This window comes from Vicugna pacos, chromosome X (genome assembly GCF_048564905.1).
Source record: "Vicugna pacos chromosome X, VicPac4, whole genome shotgun sequence".
Classification (NCBI taxonomy): domain Eukaryota; kingdom Metazoa; phylum Chordata; class Mammalia; order Artiodactyla; family Camelidae; genus Vicugna; species Vicugna pacos.
In genome coordinates this window covers 86,712,160-86,735,775 of record NC_133023.1, presented here as the reverse complement: position 1 = coordinate 86,735,775, position 23,616 = coordinate 86,712,160, and the positions used below count along the sequence as shown (strand labels likewise).

The window sequence follows — 23,616 nt, the reverse complement described above, 5'->3', positions numbered from 1 at the left end:
TTATGTAACCATTAAAATCCACACTTTAAGAATATTTAATAACATGAGGGATGCTCAAGATAAAACATTAGCTGAAAAAGTAGGACATAAAACTTTAAGTACAGTCTTAGTGGTATTCTTTAAGTGTATGGACATAGATTATGCAAAAAAATGTAGGATAAATGAAATGAAATGCTGCAAAGTATTAGCAGTGGTTCACATTGGAGGATGGGAATACAGGTAATTATTTTCTTTGTATACTTCTATATTTTCCAATTTTTCTGCAATGAAAAAATATCACTTTTATAATGGGGGTGGAGGAGTAGTTGAGGAGGTTATTTTAAAAAGCAGAGTGCACAAGATTACTGAGCAAAGGAAGACTGAGAATGTTGGCTTTGTAGTCATCCAGGCCACAAAGATTGAAAATTCTGGATCTCATTTAGATGTGGAATCCAAAAAAAAAAAAAAGCTCATAGATACAGAGAACAGATTGGTGGTTGCCAGAAGCAGGAAGTAAAGGGTGGGTGAAATAGGTGAAGGGGTTCAAAAGGTACAAACTTCCAATTATAAGATGAATAAGTTCTGGGGATGTAATGTACTACATGGTGACTATAGTTAATAATACTGTATTGTATATCTAACAGTTGCTAAGAGAATAGATCTTCAATGTTCTCATCATAAGAAAAAATATTGTAACTACATGTGGTGATGGATGTTAACTAGATTTATTGTGGTGATTATTTTGCAACATACGGTATTTGTATTTTTGATACAAATATCAAATCATGTTGTACACCTGAAACTAATATAATGTTATACATCAGTTATATCATTTTTTTTAAATAACAGAAAAAAATTTTTAAGAAAAAAATGTAAAAACTTCTTTCTTGGGAGGAAGGTATAGCCCAGTGGTAGAGTGCATGCTTAGCATGCACGAGGTCCTGGTTTCAATCCCTAGTACCTCCATTTAAAAAAAGCCTAATTACCTCCTTCTCCAAAAAAAAGTTAGCAGAATAAATAAATAAACATTTTTAAAAGTGGGAAATAAATGGACCAAAAAAAATTTTTTTTTAATTTTCTGAGCTAAAATTTTGAAATTTGACTCAGCAGCCCCAAAGGTTTCATGTTTTGGTTTCAGAACTCACTTGAGATTTTATTTAAAATGTTCATTTATGTGCTTATGTTCATTTTTCTGGGAACTCAGTGTACAACTTTCAGTTATTTAAAGGAATCCTTGACCAAAAAAAAAAAAATGAACATGAAGTTAAGTTAAATAGCTAGTGAATTGGTTTAGTCCGACTATGATTACCGTAGTCAAGCCTTACTGTTGGTTTTTTCCTCTACCTCATTAACCAGGTATTTAACATTCTGCTCAGGATCATATTGACAATTCCTACAGATATAAATCTAATATGCCAAGCTGCAGTCACCTTAGAATCTGACACACGGACCTATTCAAAAGCCTAACTAAAATAAGAAAAGTAATGACAATTACTAATATTATTTTTACACATCACCGAGTAACTGTATATGTAATCTCATTTAATTTTTAGCACAAGTCTGTGTTGTAGAGTGGTAAATATCACTCCCATTTCACAGATAAGAAAACTAAGGCCCTGGGTAGAAGAAATGACTGGTGCAGAGACAAGCAGCTAATTCAATGTCTCTTGACTCCAGGGCCACTGCTATTTACACTTCTCAAAGCCTCTCCTTTTTTATTTGAAAGGGAAAAAATTTGTCACCTCAAAATATGCCTCTTTGGCATAAGGATTATTTTAGGCTGATGGAGGAAGCAATGACTTAAATCTGCATAGCAACCTTACTCTTGTTTACTGTGCTTTTCCCTGGTCACCTCCCATAATGGCTCCCCCGCCCCCAACATCTTCTGTCTTTAGCTAGAAATGGTATTTAGGGTGGTGGCTTCAGCCACTTTGGAGAGTTACTCAGTTTTCCTGGTCTCGCCCATGTGTACAAAAGGTATATCTGCTATTAAACTTCTGTTTGTTTTTCTCCTGTTAATCTTTTATTACAGGGTGAGGAGCGGGAGCCTCAGCCAAGAACCTGGAGGGGTAGAGGGTAAAGGATTTTTCCTCCCCTACACATTCTTGCCTTGGTTCCTGCCAGATATGCTTGAACCCCCTCCACCCAAATTAAAAAGTCTTCTCCTTGAAAGTTGGGTGAAAGGCATAGGGCTCTGTACCATTTTTGCAACTTCTTGGGAGTCAGACTATTTCAACAGAACAAGTTATAATAAAACAAAGCAAACAACTCACTAAAGTGAAAACTAAACCAAACTGAACTAAAATAAATAAAATAAATTTTAAAAGCTTTTCCCCTGGCTTTCCACCCACCTCCTTCGAAGCTCCATCTTCCACGGAGCCAGCAGTTACTGGTGGGTCTGCCAAACGTCGGCACTGCTAGCTGAAGAGTGGAGCAGATCCCGACAGTTGTCCAGTTGCTTCGAAAACCCAGTAAAAGTGGTCTTTTAGCCAACTTAATGGCTTTCTAACTAAGTCATTTAGTTGTTTGGTTATCTTGAGTAGACCCGGCTGAATTTCCTCAGAGTCGGGCTTTCTTTTGGACAACTTGGCAGCTGCGAGGAGCACAGAGGGGATGCAGTCAAGGAAGCCTAAGACCGGAACCAAGCTGAACTATGAACTGTTTCTCAACTCCGGATCCAGACTGAGTTCCATGCTCTAACCTCGTTTAGCATTTGGTAGGGCCACCCTTGCAAATACTGGGGGACCTACCAACACCTGCCATGCTTGCCTGCTGGCCTCCACGAAAATATTGCTGAGTGGGCTTCCATCTCCAGGAGAGCACCTGAGTTCCTCTGTGGTCCCCTGTGATAGATGTGAAGTGATATGACTCCATGCCCAGAAGAACAAGGAAGCCAAAGGGAATCTCTCTAGCAATTAGAGGGGGCTCACTCTATTCCTTCTTTCTGATTTCTGATTATGTAAATAATTCACCAATCTGTGTTCTCGCCACTTCACTGGTAAAAAGGAGAGGGAAGTCCCATGCCTTAGCAGGCATATGACTCACATAAAATAAGATTATGTAAGTATTGAAAATCGTATTAGCACACTTGAGGCTTGAATTGGGAAAAAAACCATCAACAACCACGTGTGGAGGATCTGGTGCATATAGGGATTAAGACAAGGTTGTCCAAGTTTGTCCAGTCTGGCAGGAGAATACAGATAAGTGTCATCTGAGGAACATGAAGCCATGTGGATTCAAAGGCAAGAGGACCCCATTGCTGGAGAATCAGAAAAAGCTTTGCTTTGGTGAATGTATTTGATGGGAGAAACTAAGGCAGTGCTTAAAACGTTGTTCGTATCTCTTTGTTGTAGGCCCATAACAGAAACCTGCTCTCCATCGATTTTGATCATATAACTCGCACAGGGAAGATCTATGATGACCATCGGAAATTCACCCTTCGAATCCTTTATGACCAGACTGGACGACCTGTTCTGTGGTCCCCCGTAAGCAGATATAATGAAGTAAACATCACATATTCACCTTCAGGATTGGTGACGTTTATTCAAAGAGGGACGTGGAATGAAAAAATGGAATATGACCAGAGTGGGAAAATAATTTCAAGAACTTGGGCTGATGGGAAAATTTGGAGTTATACCTACTTAGAAAAGGTAAGTACGTAAGGAAAATAAACTCGTTCTGAGTTTCTGAATGAGTATATTGACAGCGGCACGAATTACCGGCCATGGTGAGGACCTGCAGGAGAGAAGTCCGTGTTCTGGCTGTTCTACGCTATAGAATTAACAACAACCAGAAATTCTACCTGTAAGGATAAGCTGTTTTTCAGCCGAAAACTTTCCCCAGCCCCACATTCTGCCAGGTACTCTTTCCAACTGAAGCCAGGATAATGCCTTTCTCCTCATTTAAGCATATTTGTTCATGCTCCTGAAAATGTATCTTTATTATTATGAAAGCTCACACGAAAGTAAAAATAGGTAGAAAATTATAAAATTGCGTGTTAATGTATCTCTGCTCTGGAAAAGAGCCTCTTACACAGAGGATAGGGAATTCTAATTTTGTTAGGATAGTCAGTGAAGGTTTAGTAAGATACATTTGAGGACTAATTTTCCTGAGTAATGGGTCTGAGGAAATGTGGGCAGTGGGGGCCTCATTGCTAGGAGTCCTTTGTATGCAATGAACTTCCAGTAGCATTCTTAAGGGGAGCGCGCGGCCTCCATCTGCTACGAGTGGGCAAGGATTTTAATCCCACCACCGGATCCATCTGTCAAACATCAGCCCCACACAGCAAAATGGTTTCTGGCCAGATCAGTTGCAGAAGACAATAAGAGACATTGATCTCTCTGCCATCTCCATTTCTGATATCCTAAGATATTGTCTTTTTTTCCCCAAAATCTATCTATTCAACTCAATTCATCAGTTTTGAGTTAATTTTTGGGAAAATTGAAAAATGCTTTCCCTTGAGGAGTCAGAGGTAATCAGTGCAAGGTAACCCCTAGAAGTTCTTAGAAAACTCGTAGGAGCTCATGGCTTACACGGTGAAATTTCACTATTTGCACCAAATGATGCTAAGCCTTTGTGATATACCTCTGAAAGTTTAAAAAAAAAAAAAGTGTGCCAGTGATTGTACGTCATTACAAAACTATTGTACTAGTTCCCAGTGTCAGTCTCTGGGGAATTTGCCAAGTTGGAGATGCCTAGCAGATAAAGCAGAACTCCTCTTGAGAACCAAGGAGAGGAGGGAATCCTCTGCTGTACCTACCCCGTGTCCTTTTCTGCTGAAGACATCAATGAAATCTATCATCTGTACTCTCCACTGAGAACATCTGAATCTTATAGAGTGGCTCTTTTCTCTTTTGAATTTCAATAACAAGAATGATGGGCAAAATCATATGACTAATGTTCACAAAGTGCTAAACTTGTTGCAAAATTAACTGATCCAAATATTTGGTGGTATGTTTACAGAGGCAAGGCACAAAATGATGACCTTCATATGAAAAAAAAGAGATACCACTGATTACTAGCAGAAGCTAGGCTGATTAGTTTTTCCAGGAATGAGGATGACTTTGCGCTGATCCTTCCGCAGGTCTATGTGTGACTAGTGAAGCAACCAGCACTCCTCAGGGATATGCATGGCTTCGAACGCATAACCCCAGCCTCACTAGCACCACAGTCTGGCCACTGAGCTAACTGTCTATAGACAGTTGCATCAGGGTCTCCTAGAACTTTCCCTTTAGGCTGTCTATACAATGACAAAAGAGCCTGTTGAAACTTAAATTTCAGCCCTGCATACCGTTATTTCGCCTTTTCTCTGACACCAATGAAGCAATTTAATTGTTCCCCTTTTCTGGATTAGCTGATCATTTCATCACACTTACTTCAGCAAAGAATTATGTGACGCAAACTTCACTTAAGTTCTTTTTGCTACAGAAACTTAGTTGACAGCAATTCTTTGAAAAACAAAACAAAGACAACTTTCTGAGTCAGTGTCTGAAGTAGGCAGAAATAAGATCTTATTGACACAGAATAATGTATTGAGAAAAGCCCCAGTGACTTCCAAAGACTAGTTTACTGACCAGTGAGACAAGCGAAATCACTTGATCTTTTTAGTTGACTTTTGTCCCTGTCTTGATTTCACATTTAATTTGTTCTCTAATTACCAGGTAGCCCCTGACTTAAGCAATCTTATTAGGCAAAACTCAGAACCTACAAAACACATTATTATGAAATGGTTCTTTACTTTCCAAAAATCATTTATCATGAGATTGATTTTATTAATATTATTATTACCAGTGATAATAAGTAATTCACTAAATAGAAGCAGCAATTAAATGAAATAATATAAAACATCCAGCATATCTAGTCATTCAATATAAGTTAGTTCCTTTCCATTTAAATCATGCATTATAGCATTTATTTTCAAGTCGGAGAACTTAAATGCTAGCTCTTACTGCTACTTGAAGGTAAAATTAAACAGGAAAGAAGGGAAGGAAGGAAAAAAGGAAGGAAATTAAAACATCTTTGAAATTGTGATCCTAGGGAAAAAAGAGAAAGAATATTGAATTTACAAAAATCCAATTTATATGTAACTTTTCCAGTGAGGTGATGTGGTTCTGTGACTCTTTTCAAGTTCTCTTTTTAACGTGGCCTTTGCTGCAACATTCTTTCACTATGTCTAGGGCAGAACAAGGACAAAGAGACTGGCTTTTGTAGTGTATTTTGAAGTAAGAAATCTCAAACTTTAAAATATATATATTTTATATATAGAAATATATATAAAATGCTTCTTGTATTACCTCTGTCAATTTGCTTGCCATCCCTATACCATGATATATTAAAAAGCAAACAGCAGCTATTTCACAGTAATGTGCAGAAATTTTGTAAAAATTGTTTGACTTCCTCTAGAGTAAGTAAAAGTCACATGTATCATTTTCATGCACAATGGTTTGTAGCCATTAGGAGAAAAATAATTATTTGGGTAATAGCTGTGGTTGCTCAAATGATCTCTTCTCTACTAAAAAAATCAATTATTGTTTCTTAAATCTTCTGTATGTGGTCATTAATTCTTTATTTTGATTTATGAGCCTTCCCTGAGTTAATTAGATTTTGAAGACTTGTGGGGCTAAAATTTGATATTAGAGTAAATGTAAATCTTTCCGTTTCTAAAAATCATTCTTGAGAATTTCATTTTTTAAATGCATTTAAATATACTTTATAATCATTTAATAAGAAACTCTGGTCTGATACATTTACATAAAATTGCCTCTTTGGGGCTGAAATTTTCAAAGGCTGCCTAGAGGGACAGAATGCAGCCTTTGGCTTGTGCTTCCAGGTGGCCCCACACTGCCATCTGGTGGTCATCCGAATGCTTTAATTTTTCAAATTCCTGCCGTCTCTCATTTCTATTCCCTTTCAAATGAATATACACAACGTTGATTGTTCTTTTTTTTTTCTTTACAATGCTCTCACAATCTTTTAGGATCTCACAATCCATTTTTAAAAGATACAGTGCCCCCACTCTATTGTTTGGACTAATAAGAAAGGTCTTTTATCCTGTAGCAACACAGTGGGCATTGGATGGACTCATAAGCATGGTTTTTGAACAAACTGATAATAATGCCCACCCAAAGTGAAGAAGCAGCCAAGTGAGAGCTAAATGCTATTCTGGCAGCACAACAGTTACACTCACGAGATTTCTAATCACATCATCCGCATTCTTGCCATTGGCAGGAAGCTATAAAACAAACCAGGGAGCTTTCGAGACAACGCAGCGTCAGCACCACCTAGGAACAGGGTCAGGCAGTGCTTTACTGCAGCACGGGGAGAGGACACAATGGAGATGTGCTGTAAATGTTTGGCAAGGCTGGTACGGCAACTTGAAAAGGCCTGGCCCAGGCAGGCTGGTACTAGATAATGTGTGGGAGCCATATGGTGATTGTCCCTGGCCCGCATCACAGGTGACAGATGTCATTTGTTCATGGCAAATTGACAGAAGAGAGTGGAAAGGAGCTGAGAAATCTGGCTTTCAGCATGGAGGTGATGCAAAGGCATTTCCCACCAGTCTCCCCCCAGGTTCTGTTGAGTTCTGCCTTGGTCAAGGAGGTGCCTGGCCCTTCGTGTCCTCATGCCCATGCAGGAGTTCCGAGTCTCCTGCCTTCTGTTCAGCAGGGTTTCCAGAGCTGCCAAGGTCCACAGGTGATGAGGTGACAGAGTTTCCACACATGGCTCTGTATCCCCAGGCAGAGTACTTGGTGGAAAAGAAAAAGTATAAGCGAACGAGCAAAAAAGTGCTGACTTTGACTTCACAGTACTGACATGCGACTCAAAATCAGTTCTCAGAAAGTCAGGGAGGACACGCAGTTTCAAGAAGCATATTCAGTATGAGAATATAATTTCATATTTAGGAAATTTAAATGTACATTATATATGTAATTCATATTCATAAATATTTATGTAATTTATATTTAGAAAAGATACCTATTGTTTTCATAACAGAAAGTTCAGAAAATAAAGCTCAACTAAATCTTTTTGCTTGATAAGGCAATTCTCAAGAAAGGTGGGGCAAAGCTCCCTAGGGAGTTATATCAGAATTTTCAGGGATGAGCAATTTTTATTTTTATTAAAAGATGAGATTTAAATGGTTTTCAGTTAGAAATAGGGTTTGAGTCCTCCCTAAAACAGTGTTCCTTTTATGTCTCTATTGAAAATTAAAAGAAGATAAACCAGTATCAATGAAACACCTATTACATGCGAGGCATCATATCTCAACAAGTAACTGTTTCTGAAATACAGATCAGTTTGGGGGAGAGGGCTTGCATAACCAGAGAATTTTCACTTTCAATGGCCTGTTTCCCTAATATAGTTTAAAACATGAATTGCAAAGCAATACAGTAGTCCCCTCTTACCCACAAGGGATACATTCCAAGATCCTCAGTGGATGCCTGAAACTGCGGATAATACCAAATCCTGCACTAGGGGGCGGGTAGCGTGTACAACGTGGAGACGCTGGACAAAGGATGATTCACATCTTGGGCAGGACAGTGTGAGGTTTCATCACACTACTCAGAACGGCATGCAATTTTAAACTTCTGAATTGTTTATTTCTGGAATTTTCCATGTAATATTTTCAGACAGCAGTTGACTGTGGGTAACAAATGGTAGAAAGCAAAACTGTAGATAAGGGGGGACTGCTATAATAATAATATTTTATATACAACTTTTGAGAAAGACCTCTACCATATGAAGTCAATCAGTACTTTTTGGTGATTAATACTTCATATGTGGCATGCCTTACCCTCCAATGACCTCTCTCCAGTCCATCCCCACGTTAAAGTAACTTTTCTAGAATACCGACTGGATTGTTTTTTCCAGTGGCGCAAGCCCCTTATCCTTCAACTTGCTTTCAGTGGTTCAATCCCTTGTTGCCAACAGCTTTAAGTCCAAACTCCTTAGCATGGCTTAGAAAGCCCAGAATGCTCAAGATCCAGCCTACCTGCCTGGCCTCATCTCTTACCAGTCACCACTCCCAACAACACACCCATGCTCTGGCCACACAAAATTCCTCCCGTTCTCTGGAAAAGCCATGTTCTTTTTCTGGTCCAGACCCTCACAATGCTGTGCCCTGTGTCAGGAGTACTCTCTCCCCAGTCGGCCTCACTGCCTCCCTGCCTTCACCTGGCCCACCTCTAGTCCCCATGCAGGTCTCAACTTGGATGTCAGAGTCTCCAGGACACCTTCCTTGACCTCTTAAGTCTGGGTTAGCTGCTCTTCATCCACCTCTCACGGGCATTCTGTCCTTCCCCTGTCCTAACACATTTCACACTGTATTGTAATTGTTTGGTTATTCATCTTCCTCTTCCATTAGACTCTAAGTTCCATGAGGATAGACACACTCTTGCCCACTAGGGTCCACCACGGTGCCTGGCAGACATTAAGTGCTCGATAAATTCGTGTGGATGAATGAATGAATGTGAATTTGCTTTAATCTCTTCAACTTTAGTGGAATTATTATGCTGTCATGCCTTTGTCTCGTTTCAGTCTGTGATGCTTCTCTTACATAGCCAGCGGCGTTATATCTTTGAGTATGACCAATCGGACTGTCTGCTCTCAGTCACCATGCCTAGCATGGTGCGCCACAGCTTACAGACCATGCTTTCAGTGGGCTACTACCGGAACATCTACACCCCACCCGACAGCAGCACTTCTCTTATCCAAGACTATAGTCGAGATGGCCGACTGCTACAGACCCTGCATCTGGGGACAGGGCGCAGAGTTTTATACAAGTACACCAAGCAAGCAAGGCTGTCAGAGATTCTCTATGATACCACGCAGGTCACATTAACATATGAAGAGTCTTCTGGAGTGATTAAGACAATCCACCTGATGCACGATGGCTTCATTTGCACAATCAGATACAGGCAGACAGGTTGGTTGTGAAAGAGTGCTGATGTACACAACCACATCAGTCTTAGGGAATTTTTGCTGACCTCAGTCAGAAACAGAAGCATTCACCTATAGACATTCAGTCCAACCAACTTTCACCTGAGTTAGCAAATTCTCTTCCATTGAATATTAAAAATACATTAGAGGCTGCAGGAAAGCTGATTCCTTAAAAACATACAGAGTATTTTCTTTCTCTCGGCTCTCAAGAAAGTTGAGATCTAAGGATCTAGTCTAACTGTATACCCATCCCTACTCACCACCAAATCTTCCCAAAGATGCAGCTGCAAGATATGAGCCTCAAGCCCTATGTAACCTCTATAAGTCTCAGTTGAAGGCAAAATGTCTTCAAAAGTCAGATCTTCTGATTATATTTCATCCTTTGGGTTTGTAAATGCCCCAATTCACTTACTTATACGTTAGACTTTGTCAAAACCTCACCCTGGGACTTTATAGCACAAGTTAAATGAACTGAAAGTATTTTTGTCAGTAATTATAAAAAGAAAGCCTGTTTACCATATCAGTTTCACTATCTCAAGTACTGAATGGGTTATTACTTGCGTAGTTCCTATAATTAAGTTATTCTATAACTATAATTTTTTTTCATATTTGGTGACCACAACAATGAGAATCTCTCTCTATGAGATGAGCTGGCCAGGCATTAGATATTGGAGGTCAATCTCTAATATTTTATTTTCAATGTAAAAACATCGATAGTAAAGAAAGGAACACTAGAACTATCTGATTGCTCAATATTAAGCATCTAGCTTTCTTCTCATTTATTTTTATTTTTATTTTTATCCCTGCAGGACCCCTTATTGGACGCCAGATTTTCAGATTCAGTGAAGAAGGCCTTGTGAATGCCCGCTTTGACTACAGTTACAACAACTTCCGTGTCACCAGCATGCAAGCTGTGATAAATGAAACCCCTTTGCCCATAGATCTGTACCGATATGTTGATGTCTCTGGTAGAACAGAGCAGTTTGGAAAATTCAGTGTAATTAATTATGATTTAAATCAAGTCATAACTACTACCGTGATGAAGCACACCAAGATCTTCAGCGCCAATGGACAAGTCATTGAAGTCCAGTATGAAATCCTAAAGGCAATTGCCTACTGGATGACTATTCAATACGATAATATGGGCCGAATGGTCATCTGTGATATAAGAGTAGGAGTAGATGCCAATATAACAAGATACTTCTATGAATATGATGCTGATGGGCAACTTCAAACTGTTTCTGTAAATGACAAAACCCAGTGGCGTTACAGTTATGATCTGAATGGAAACATCAACCTCTTAAGCCACGGAAATAGTGCTCGTCTTACTCCTCTCCGATATGACCTCCGAGATCGCATCACCAGACTAGGAGAAATTCAGTATAAAATGGATGAAGATGGCTTTCTGAGGCAGAGGGGAAATGACATATTTGAATATAATTCAAACGGTCTGCTGCAGAAAGCCTACAATAAGGCTTCTGGCTGGACTGTGCAGTATTACTATGACGGGCTTGGGCGACGCGTCGCCAGTAAATCCAGCCTAGGACAGCACCTCCAGTTCTTTTATGCAGACCTTGCCAACCCCATAAGAGTTACTCATTTGTACAACCACACGAGCTCAGAGATTACATCCCTCTATTATGATCTCCAAGGTCACCTTATTGCCATGGAGCTAAGCAGTGGTGAAGAATATTATGTAGCCTGTGATAATACGGGCACCCCACTAGCCGTGTTTAGCAGTCGAGGTCAGGTGATAAAAGAGATCTTGTACACGCCTTATGGAGATATCTATCATGACACTTACCCTGACTTTCAGGTCATCATTGGTTTTCATGGCGGACTCTATGATTTCCTTACTAAATTAGTGCACCTGGGGCAAAGGGATTATGATGTTGTTGCTGGTAGATGGACAACGCCTAATTATCACGTATGGAAAGAGTTGAACCTCCTTCCTAAACCATTCAACCTCTACTCCTTTGAAAATAACTATCCTGTTGGCAAAATTCAAGATGTTGCAAAGTATACCACAGGTATTTAAACGGCATAACACTGTATAAAGTAAAGAGAAAGCTGGGTGGTGTTTATCACCTAGTCTCAGTGCCTTTGTAAATATGCTTCCTCTTCCTGCCAGCTAGCCCACAAGTTATTGTACAGTCCCTCTCTTCCTTAGTCTTCTACAGTGAGCAAAACTGTGCAGGTTGGCATAAAACACGATGCTTTTGCACCCCATTCCACTTTTCTCTGTCCTTTTAAGCTTCCTGTTCATAGTTTTCACTCTGAAAAGCTTCTACAAATAATCGCATAAAAGAGAAATTCAGGATTCTGTTGCATCAAATAAATCTAAAATCACAGTCTGCGTGGCCTTACTACCATTACCATGTTAAGAATATCAGCACAGTAAACTGAGCCAATCTCTCTGATTATCCGTAAATCAAAAGGTTTCCCTGGAGAACGGACCCCATATTTTAGAGTGGGTGATGTACAGGAAGTTTATCACTAACTTAACATTGCTTAAACATATTAAAGGCATAAGAGATATCTTTTAAGCTTTCCACAAAGGCTGTAAAGTATGGGCTTTACAATTTTGTTTTTCTTTTAAATTTTGTGTCTCACAGACATTGGAAGTTGGTTGGAGCTGTTTGGTTTCCAGTTACACAATGTGCTACCTGGATTTCCCAAACCAGAATTAGAAAATTTGGAATTAACTTATGAGCTTCTACAGCTTCAGACAAAAACTCAAGAGTGGGATCCCGGAAAGGTTAGTAAAAGTTTTACCATCTCCATTTAGCTGAAAACACAAAAGAGCATCCAACACCATGAAATGGTGTTAACGTATATTTGCTTACTTATGTTTGAGTATTCTTGTATATTCACTTAAATGTCCATGATTAATTGAGGCAGTGGGAAAAGGCTTCCATGAGGACAGGATCAGGGAATCGGAGCTTTCGGAAAAGAAAAAACTAATGTGTGACTTGATGACTGCTGCGGCAGACAAACAAGAGGAAAGAGGAACCAAACTTTCAAAATTCAGAAATGGGCTACCAAGGGCAATTCCAGATTCTACGTAGAGAAGATTGCTCACTAAGAGACACAGAAAGCATCAGATTTCCAGCTACAAAATAATTCAGGGCATAGTGCATTAAGAGCATGGGAATAATAGAATTAAATTCTTCTGATAAAAAAAAAGTATTTAAGAGCCGTGAAGCAAAAATAATAAATCCTACAGAGATAAAGTCTCTGGAAAAATAGGAATACCAAAACATTCAAGATTCAGCAGATAATTGCATCAATTATTGAGGTACAAATGAAAACAAGCAGGAACTTTTTCTCTCAGTTGAAAGAAATAGGAATATCTGTGCTTGCAAAAAAATCAATGGCTTTAACAAAATAAAACTGAAATTTGGGTGGGAGGGCTTGAAATCTGAGTGTAAAAAATTCTAAGGGAAAGGAAATTCTAAATAGATACTATAAGCTTATCACTTTTTGCCAATACGTACAATGTGTAAGTGCTTTTTGTACTAACAAGTACTGAGAAAAGCAAAATGTTGAAAATTGCTGAAGCTTTGTAATGGATACTTGGAGGTTCATTATTCCCTTCTTTTAATTTCTTAGTATGCTTGAAATTTGCCAGCATAAAAAGGTTTTTTGTTTTTAAATCCACATGAAAATGATCAGTGAACTTGCTGATTTGTCCTTGTTATTTATAAGGTCATAAGCCACTTGAGAGCAAGAATGACACCTTATACCATCTCTTTATATGTCACTGTGGCTAATGTATTACTCTGCATCCAGTAATAAACAGCTAGTCAGTGTTACTTGAATTGGTAAAAATGAAATGTCTCTGGAGAGCTAGACCCACTTAAGGGCCTTCTAGCTCTGAGATTCTATGGTATCAAGTTTGAACATATTTCCTTACGCTTAACTCACCAGGATGTCAAGGAATATATGCCAGGTGATCAAGTCACTTCTTAGCCTTTTCCTTTCCAAATCTCTGATGAAAAGATTCCAAATTTGGCTTGTTTTTAAATCACAAGCTAGCAAATTCAAGAGAGAAGGAAGCAATGTTGCCAGCCCTTGTTTTCCACAATCACCGAGCATCTGTCAAGTGTCTAATCCTGTGCTGCTCTTGCTCCGTGTCTTTCCTCTTTCCTAGACCATCCTGGGTATTCAGTGTGAGCTCCAGAAACAGCTCAGGAATTTCATTTCCTTGGACCAACTTCCTATGACTCCCCGATACAATGATGGACGGTGCCTTGAAGGAGGGAAGCAACCAAGGTTTGCTGCTATTCCTTCTGTTTTTGGAAAAGGTATAAAATTCGCCATCAAGGATGGCATAGTAACAGCCGATATTATAGGAGTAGCCAATGAAGATAGCAGGCGGCTGGCTGCCATTCTCAATAATGCTCATTACCTGGAAAACCTACATTTTACCATAGAGGGGAGGGACACTCACTACTTCATTAAGCTTGGGTCCCTGGAAGAAGACCTGGTGCTCATCGGTAACACCGGGGGGAGGCGGATTCTAGAGAATGGGGTCAACGTCACGGTGTCCCAGATGACTTCTGTGGTGAATGGGAGGACTAGACGGTTTGCAGATATCCAGCTCCAGCACGGGGCTCTGTGCTTCAACATCCGGTATGGGACCACTGTCGAAGAGGAAAAGAATCACGTGTTGGAGATCGCCAGACAGCGCGCTGTGGCCCAGGCCTGGACTAAGGAGCAGAGGAGGCTGCAGGAAGGGGAAGAGGGTATTCGGGCGTGGACAGAGGGGGAAAAGCAGCAGCTTTTGAGCACTGGGAGAGTTCAAGGCTATGATGGGTATTTTGTGTTGTCTGTTGAGCAGTATTTAGAACTTTCTGACAGTGCCAACAATATTCACTTTATGAGACAGAGCGAAATAGGCAGGAGGTAACAAAAAAAATCCCTGCCTTTGCGTCACCAAAGACTGCCTGTTTTTAAAACGTAAAATGGTTTATTGTAACGGTTTTCTAGATCAGAACTCTGTATATGTAAATATGGAGGAAAAACATATCCAACTGCCTTTCAATGTGACGGAAGATGGTATTTTAATATTGTTTGTTTAAACTCTTTGAGAAATGACAGAGATATTTAGTTCTTGTGTGGCAGTATTCAAAATAACACAAGTAGAGCTCAAACAACTAAAAAAAAAAATTCGGCAAGCACCACTTTAAATTTGTCGAGCCATGCATATGTTCAAATATAAAGAAAGAACCCAAGGTTCTCTATCTCTATTGTGACCCGAGGTTTCCTATTTCGCTGTTGGCAGAACTTGCAGGCTAGTGGGAAAGTGGTGCGATAGTATCTGAACCTTGCATTTCGAAAGACTGCCAGCTCTTTCACCAGATCTGTTATAGGAAGCTTCAAAAGAACTGTAAAGTGTCCTCAGCCACCATCTCCTAGAGTCAGGACCCATTTGCCCTTCCTCCCTGATTACTCCTCCTTGCTTGTTGAAGTAAATGCCATGTTGTTGTGCTGTGTTTTGGCGTGTGGTGGCTGCGTTCTGTGTACCACACTTCCCCGTGGGTGTGGGCACCAGACCCAATTGCCACTATCTGCTTGTGCGTACATGATACCAAGGCAGCTGGCCAGTGTAACTTCTCCGCCTCAACCTGTTTTGACTACATTTTGTACTCAATTGTCCAGCTGTATTGGTGTCATGTAAACATAGCTTTTATTAACCTGGGTAGGAATTTCTCATTTATATATAGGGTGTCTTTTGGTCATAGTTTCACATTCGTGATTCAGTATTTATACACTAAATCCAATGGTTTTGTGCACATGAAAGGTAATTTACTACAAAGTGTGATTCTGGTACAAAAAAAAAAAAAAGGCTTTCACAGGCATGCACGCCTGGGATACCGCTAGAGTACACTCACTACTACTGCAGAAACTCACAAGAGCCGAAACCTTAAAAAAACAGATAGACCTAGTACTAAGGTGAAAGGAAAGTACCAAAGGGAAGACCAAACTAAACATCACGGTAGTTGCTGCCACGTTGTTTCACCCCACTTAGGTTTATCTTTCAAATGTACAATTCTGTATTGACATCTCCCAGCCATAGTCAGAAAATTTAATTAAGTGAGCCCTTTCCAACCTAAAGCATTTCAACTAATTATAGAGAGGCAGACTATTTTTTACAAACATAATTTATATGGTTAGTTATTTTCATTCTGTCTTTGCCCATTTATTTTTTATTTAATCATCTCTTCTGCTTAGGAAAATAACTATTTTCCAGGAAGTGTGATTTTGTTCCACGATCAGTTAAAATTTAGAAAAAGATCAGGATTAGTGTTAATATCAGCTGCAGTTTCTCAATCTTTATGACTCCTGTAGTAAGAGAAGCCCCTTGGTGAGCTGGGAGATTTGTGCCCAGTGACAAAGAGACAGTTTGTAAACTGTTGCGTAATTGTAAGTTACCACAAATGAAAATACATGACAGCTCAATGTGGCCTATAGAAAATTCCCCTGAGCCAGCTTCAGCTCTTTCATCACCGAGTCTGGACGTTTGCTATGTCTGAAGGAGAATTTATGATGGACTGTCACAGTTTGGATTCTCTCCAGCCACTACCTGGATGCAGTGTGGGGTCATTGCCTTGCTTTGTGATGACAGTTTTTTTGAAAATATGCAAAGTCAAAATCCAGGCTCATGTTAAGTAAAGGTTTGTTAAAGAGTCTGGCCCTAACTACATAAAGTAGAGTGAGAGAAAAGCAAGGACCCACAGACAGTAGGAAAAGGTGTATCCAAACATTTCATTTTCAAAACCTTCAGATTGGGGTTATCACATCGTATGTGTGTATTCCGAGAGAGAGAGAGAGAGAGAGAGAGAGAGAGAATTCATGATGAGCTCATCTCTCTTCTTAATTGGAAGCTCATCAGCTCAAAATATTACTAATCCAGACTACAATCATACTATTGGGTTTTTTTTTCCTGAATCAGGCCTGTGTTAATGGTACAATATTTATGCAGGATAGGATTCTGAAATTATGAACAAACTTGTTGAAAATTTGAATACCTCCACACCAGCCTAAAAATGGACCTTAAGTTCCTAGAACCTCTAATGTTCTTTTAAATCAATGGAAAAACAATTTATCAACTGTATATAGAGAGTGCATTCATAAATGTGATGATGTATTTTATCACTAATCCAAGATGTCAATATTAGAGTCTATTTTGCTTATATTTTAAGCAATTATACTTTTTTGCACTTCACTGATGATGTATCATTTTCAAACTGCTTTAAATATCCATTAGAAACAAATATTTGAAGCTTTGACTTAATAGTACTTACCTTGAACTGTGCATTTCTAGTTTGTAATACATATTTATTTAGTTTGTGCCTTTAGTTTCTTAAAGTTATATTTGTATTATATTCAGGAAATGCACTTTTTATCACTTGCAGCTGTGGTTTTAATACTGCCTTGAACTATTACTATTCTCTTTACCACTTCCAAAGTTTTTTGGAAAGAAAGAGAAAAAAACCCAAAAGGTTAGCACTAATGAGTAGTAAATCTAAGGGAAATATTTTAGCATTTCTTAATAAGAACATGGAGATATCAAGCACATCACTTCCTCCTCTTCTGAATACAAAGAATGCCTTCATTGACTTGTAGTTCTCAAGTTTAAATGAATGAAAGAACAATTCATTTGCATTTCCTGATGAAAGTAAAAGCATTTTAAAGAGAAATCTGTGAATTTCTCATACCCAGAAGACAGGTGGCTGACACTACACAGCCACATGCCACTCAAGTTAGTTCGAGTGAGAGCACACAGCTGAGCTCTCCTGTGAAGAATATCCTGGGCCGGAGGCAGGGAATACTCCGTGGTTGTTTCTTTTTCCTAGTTAGGCCCATTTTATTTGTGCTGCTTTGCTTTGTTTTGTTTTGACTCTTGCACTACAGTCTAGAAATCCAAATGAGCTGAGAAGTTCACAGTTGAACATTTCAATATATTTATTTTTAGTTGTCATTCTAATCATTATTGATTAGAAGCAAGACTCCTGAAGGAAAGGGAACTAGAGCCCAATTCATAATAATTTTTAATAAAACCTTCACCATATAAATAAGCATATGTTTTATTTTTAACCCAACAAAATATTGTATGAAATAAGCGTGTCCTTTACTGTCAATTTATCTAGAAGATCTATACTATACAGACTATATATGTAATATAATATAATATATACAACATAGCCAAATGTATGAAAAGTTGATGATGTATAATTTGGAATTCACATGCTAACTACTTAGAGAGTTACACAATTAAATTCTAATTTTCATAAGATTTTTCTTTTTCATCACTGTTGACATAGTTTCAAGCATTCTATCATGTTGTTTCTACTCGTTTTTCTTTTTTCTTTTTTTCCTTTTTTAAAAAATATTCTTTTAACCATACCAGGCCCCGCTATCATGTCACCTAAGAGAGTCAGGACAAAGTTTTTACATTTATAAAGATATGTTCCTGTAAGGGCGACTGTAATGGAGTTCAGTGCTAACGGAAGCAAAAGTGCAGTAATCAAGTATGGAAAGACACTTTTGGAGAGACTGGAGTGTATTATAACTTGTGGAAAAACAGAAGGCTCCAGATTGGATGCAACATTCTTACTTTCTTGGCGGAAGTTGCATACACATAGCTGACCTGACTGGTAGTTCAGATCCCAGACTGCTCTTCCACAGCCTTCTGTAAGGTTCTTTATTCTGCAAAAAAAACAAAAACAAAAACAAAAAAAAACAAAAAAAACAAAAAAACAAAAAAAACACAAAAAAACAAAACAAATAAAAAAACCAGAAAACAACAAACAACAAAAAAGAATTCAACCGCAAAATAGTGACTGTTTCAGTGCGTCCTTCATGTGAAAGCTATTAAGGACCAAATATACTACTGTGTGTAAGAAGAAATTACTTCCTAAGCAGTAACTGAAAATAGTTAGAGTTAAACTTGCTGTGGATTTTGTCTTGGCAGTTGTCATCTTACATTATTTGTCAAAGGAAATGTGTTTGGCAGTTAAAAATCTTTCCTTAGATTTAGTGGTGGACTTTAACCTCTTAAGTAAATGTTAGTATATCAGATTGTGTCCTTGAAAAATATTTTACTTGTATGAATCATGACAATGTCTAAATCTTTACTATTCTTCTGGCAAAAGCATCAGTAAGAGAGAAGGTGAAAAAGAGAAGTATAGCCTTTACGTCAAAAAAATATTCTTTTTTAGCTGCTTACTTTCTCATGAGAAGTAAAGATGTTTACAGTGTATGCCAAGATTTTCAGTTTCTATGTAACAACAGTTAGAGGTTCTAATCATACTGGAAATTGTGTTATAATGGCCTGAGCCATGTTGCTAGGAAACAATAGGTTCCAGTTTTGTATTCCTGCTCTCACTCCTGTGCTGAAAAGTGACTGGATACTGTACAGGTTCATGTTCTCTGGCTGCAGTTAAATGGTCTTTTGCATTTTGCTCTGGCTTTCAGGCCAGAAGCATGCATTTTTCTACAAGAGCATCACAACAACATGCTGTAAATATTTCAAGTTAAACATTATGTGTCGATATTTGAAAGAAAAAAGTACTTTGAATATTTCATTTTTAAAAAATAAAACCGCAAATGAACACTGTGTCCCATTTTATTCATGCGCCAAATTGAGACAGGAAGGGGGCAGGGCACAGCCATTCAAGGAACAACACAATAATTACCACCAGAATGGCGAAAGATTCAACCCTCAGTAGGCCTTGAAGCTCAAGATGGTGGGAGATTTGACTTCTAGTAGACCTTCAGCTTCATTATACACCCATGCTAATATATATTAGCGTGGTGAATAACATGCCCACAGGTGCCAAGACTGTCCCAAGGCTAGCCACAAAAGGTCAAAGAGTGGGAAATGGCCAACTTCCTGGGAATCCCAGCCCCTTCCCCAGGCTACTTAGAATGGTCCTTCCACTTATTAGCATATGAAGCCACTGAGCCGGTAAAAACTGGCAACGTTGGGACTCCTGGTCACCCCCTCTCTCTCCTTCTTCGGAGATGGCCCACACTGTCTATGGAGTGCATACCTACTTTTACTCTAATCTGAGCACCCAACTCCAACACCTTGTGGCCTTTTTTTGCCTTTTGATGTATCCCTAAATAAATCTACTTTTACTCAACTGTGTCTCGCTCTTGAATTATTTCCTACTCGAAGCTCAAACAAAGCCTGGGACACAGCCCTCCTCACACCCCATATCTATTTTTCCTGCATCAAAACTGTATTCTCAAGTCAGTCTGGTCACCTGAGATTTAAAAAGTGGCTCCTTAACAGGGAACAAAAGACCCTGTCATCTTGAAAATGTAGGTGCAGAAATCCAAAAGTCACTAATCCTAAGCAGATGTCTCTTCACTTCTATTTTTCATACATATAGGATCCCTGACACAAATGACCATTTAATTGAAAAAAAATTTTTTATAAAGAGGAGTAGCTGTTTCAAGTTTAAAATGCCTCTAGGCTATGACTTTTTAAAAGGTTTCTCTCTCCTGTAGATGCCTTTCTCGGCAATAGGAAGAAAACAAAGAATTGCAAAACAGGAGTGGGGGAGAGCAAGGCACCCAAATGCTTTGGCCAAAAATGAATTGGGTGGGTGGGGTGGGGTGGTGGCGACAATCAGGAAAGATTCAAAAACAACAAGTCTTCCAAGGCCCCAATTCCTGGGCAGTTACAATCACCATTTGGCACTTATTTTTCACAAGATGTTTACGAGTGACACTGGGAGAGCTGGCCAACGGATCTTCCAAAATTCATCTTGATCGTAATGGGGTACCTATGATCCAAACAGCCTGTTACTGAAAGTTGCTTGGACTCCTGGAATTTACACCCCTGTAAAATGCCCTGCTGCCTTTCTGCTCACCATAATATATACAGACACAGTGAAAAGATTCACAGAGCAGAAGATAATCCCAACTGTTTCAACACAATCAATCAGCAAAAAGCAACAAGGCAGAGGGGCGGGGAATGGGGGAATATTAGTATCACCTGGAGATTGTTTTTTCAAACTATGCATCGCACCCCGCCCTCAATACAAAAAGAAAGAGGACATAAGAGATTTTGCCATGTTCCTTCCCTAGTCATCCTCACTTTTAGAGATCTTTGAACATCAATGTTATTTAAACGTTTAGTAATATTACCACCTTAAATTTATATAATTCTAGTACCTCAATAATCCTGTGAGGTGAGCAAGATGTAATTGTTCCTGCTTGGTAAATGCAATAATCGAAACAGACTGACTTATCTAAGGTCACAGGGCTAATCAGTGACAAACCCGAAAAGTCCATCAGGTTTGTTATATTCTTTCCACATAAAAATATTCATTTAAAAAGCAAATGACCTAATGATGAAAATTCAGTCTTTTACTACAAGTTTGGCCTACTGTCTCAAATTATCAGTGTCCAAACTGGGCAATTTAACTTCATCCCTAGCTGCAAACTGCAAAATTATGGTATCCCATTTACTGCAAGGGCAAACATAGGCGACAAAGCTGAATTTATAGCCTGCTAACAGGAACACTAGGCATCTTGTAACCTTGAAATGCTCAAGGGCAAATCTGGGTTTTATTATTAATAGACTCTGGATTCTGAACCCAATAAAGTGAATCAAATAAAACATAAGCTGATATCTAAACATTCTTCACAGGTTTTAAAGCTGTTTCTCACATTTTAAGTTCTCTATCCATTCTACCACAAATAATATCTTAAATCCAGCCCTCAGTTTATACCTGAAGACTTAATCAGAGGCATCCTCTGTAGACGTATTCCACCTATGTACTACCACAGAGGTTCCCTGCTTGTAACAGCCAAAGGCACAATTACCTAAGCTTGCCTCCCTACTGACCTTATCTCTTAAGAACAAATTTCAGAGGAAAGGAGCAAGTATTTGATAAACTGTCATGTTCCTTGTGGGCTTGCTGACACACTTTTTTTCCTTAAGAAAGGTGTACACTTGAAAATATATGTGCATGTTTCTACCTTTACTCAGCATCTTACAGGTGTATGTTAGACAGCAATATTTTACATACGGCAAGGATATGACCTCTGTAAAGGTGCAAGTTATTATGTACTGGGAAATAGCAAGGATGCTTATGCTGGGAAAGAAAAAGTGAAAAAAAACTGGATGAATAAAAAGCCAGCAGAAGACAGTGGGTAGGCACATCAAGTGGAAAATGTGACAGTAGCAAAATCAGAAAAGCACTTGCCTTTTTCGGGTAATTGGTCCAATAAGATAAGTAAGATGACCTTCATCAACGCTTTATTTAGTAAACTAATAGTACCTATATTTGAATATTTTTAAAAGGAATATTTTAAGACAAATTAGGAAAATAAAGCTTTCAAATGCTTTATTAAAATATGAAAAACCATTAATGATTCAAAAAAGCTTTTTCAAAAAAGGCTTTTGTAAAGGAACATGCAAACAATTCATATATTTAGGATTATTCCAGAATGAACAAATTAGAGTAAAAATTAGTTACACCTATTAAAATTTAAACCCAAGCTACAAATAATTAAAAAGTATATGAACATGTTCATTTTATCTTGAAAGTCGGCTGTCTGAATTCTTTTACAAGTTAAAGTAATGCTTTTACTTCTAGAAATGGTAACTGGCTGACTATACATCACTGTGGTCATACTCCACCTTTGTACTCCCACAGTATCCAGGTTAAATGCTCAGAAATCATATCTTGCCAACAGAGAGTAGCTTTGTCTCTTGGTAGGTCACTAATTATTAACCGAGCTCACCACCACTCGTGTACAACCCAGAATGCCAACTTATTAGTTTAGAATGAAACTTAGCCTTTTCCTATAGACCACGGGCAAGAGTATTTGGGTTAATTCATTCTGCTTCTAAAGACAGATCTACCTAGCCAATCCTCATACAATGTTGGTAAGAATGTAAATTGGTGCAGCCTCTGTGGAAAACAGTATGGAAGTTTCTCAAAAAACTAAAAATAGAACTATCATATGATCCAGCAATTCCACTCCTGGGTATATACCCAAAAAAACCAAAAATGCTAATTCAAAAAGATACATGCACCCCAATGTTCATAGCAGCATTATTTACAATTGCCAAGATATGGAAGCAACCTAAGTGTCCATCAACAGATGACTGGATAAAGAAGATGTGGTGTATATATCTATATACATATATACACAATGGAACACTACTTGACCATAAAAAAGAATGAAATTTTGCCATTTGCAGCAACATGGATGGACTTGGCATAATAATGCTAAGTGAAATAAGTCAGAGAGAGACAAATACTGTATAATATCATATGTGGAATCTAAAAAAATACAACAAACTAGTGAATATAATAAAAAAGAAGCAGACTCACAGAGACAGAAATCTAGTGGACACCAGTAGGGAGAGGGAAGTGGGAAGGGACAAGATAAGGGTAGGGGATGAAGAGGTACAAGCTATTCTATATTAAATAAGCTTTGAGGATATATTGTACAACATAGGAAATGTAGTCAATATTTTATAATAACTATAAATGGAGTAGAACCTTAAAAAAAAAAAAGACAGATCTACCTACACATTAGGAACTTCACTTACCATGTACTTATCACCTTTTGTTATTTTCTTGTCTTTCATTGTTACTTTCTTTTATTGTCTTTTATTGCTATTGTTTTCTTGTCCAACTAGACAGTGAGCTGCCTGAGCATAAG

The 23,616-nt window shown here is 38.5% G+C and overlaps 1 protein-coding gene across 1 annotated transcript in view; it reads left to right on the top strand.

Annotated features, from left to right (window-relative positions):
* TENM1 (teneurin transmembrane protein 1) overlaps positions 1-19,535 on the top strand; it is a 706,272-nt gene extending 686,737 nt beyond the window's left edge. Inside the window, exons 31-35 of the mRNA XM_072956695.1 lie at positions 3,333-3,629; positions 9,514-9,901; positions 10,725-11,945; positions 12,531-12,673; positions 14,069-19,535. Of these exons, the coding sequence (XP_072812796.1) occupies positions 3,333-3,629; positions 9,514-9,901; positions 10,725-11,945; positions 12,531-12,673; positions 14,069-14,827 (2,808 nt within the window). The 3' untranslated portion in view covers positions 14,828-19,535. The remainder of the gene's footprint in view (positions 1-3,332; positions 3,630-9,513; positions 9,902-10,724; positions 11,946-12,530; positions 12,674-14,068) is intronic.
* The last annotated feature ends 4,081 nt before the right edge of the window (positions 19,536-23,616 follow it).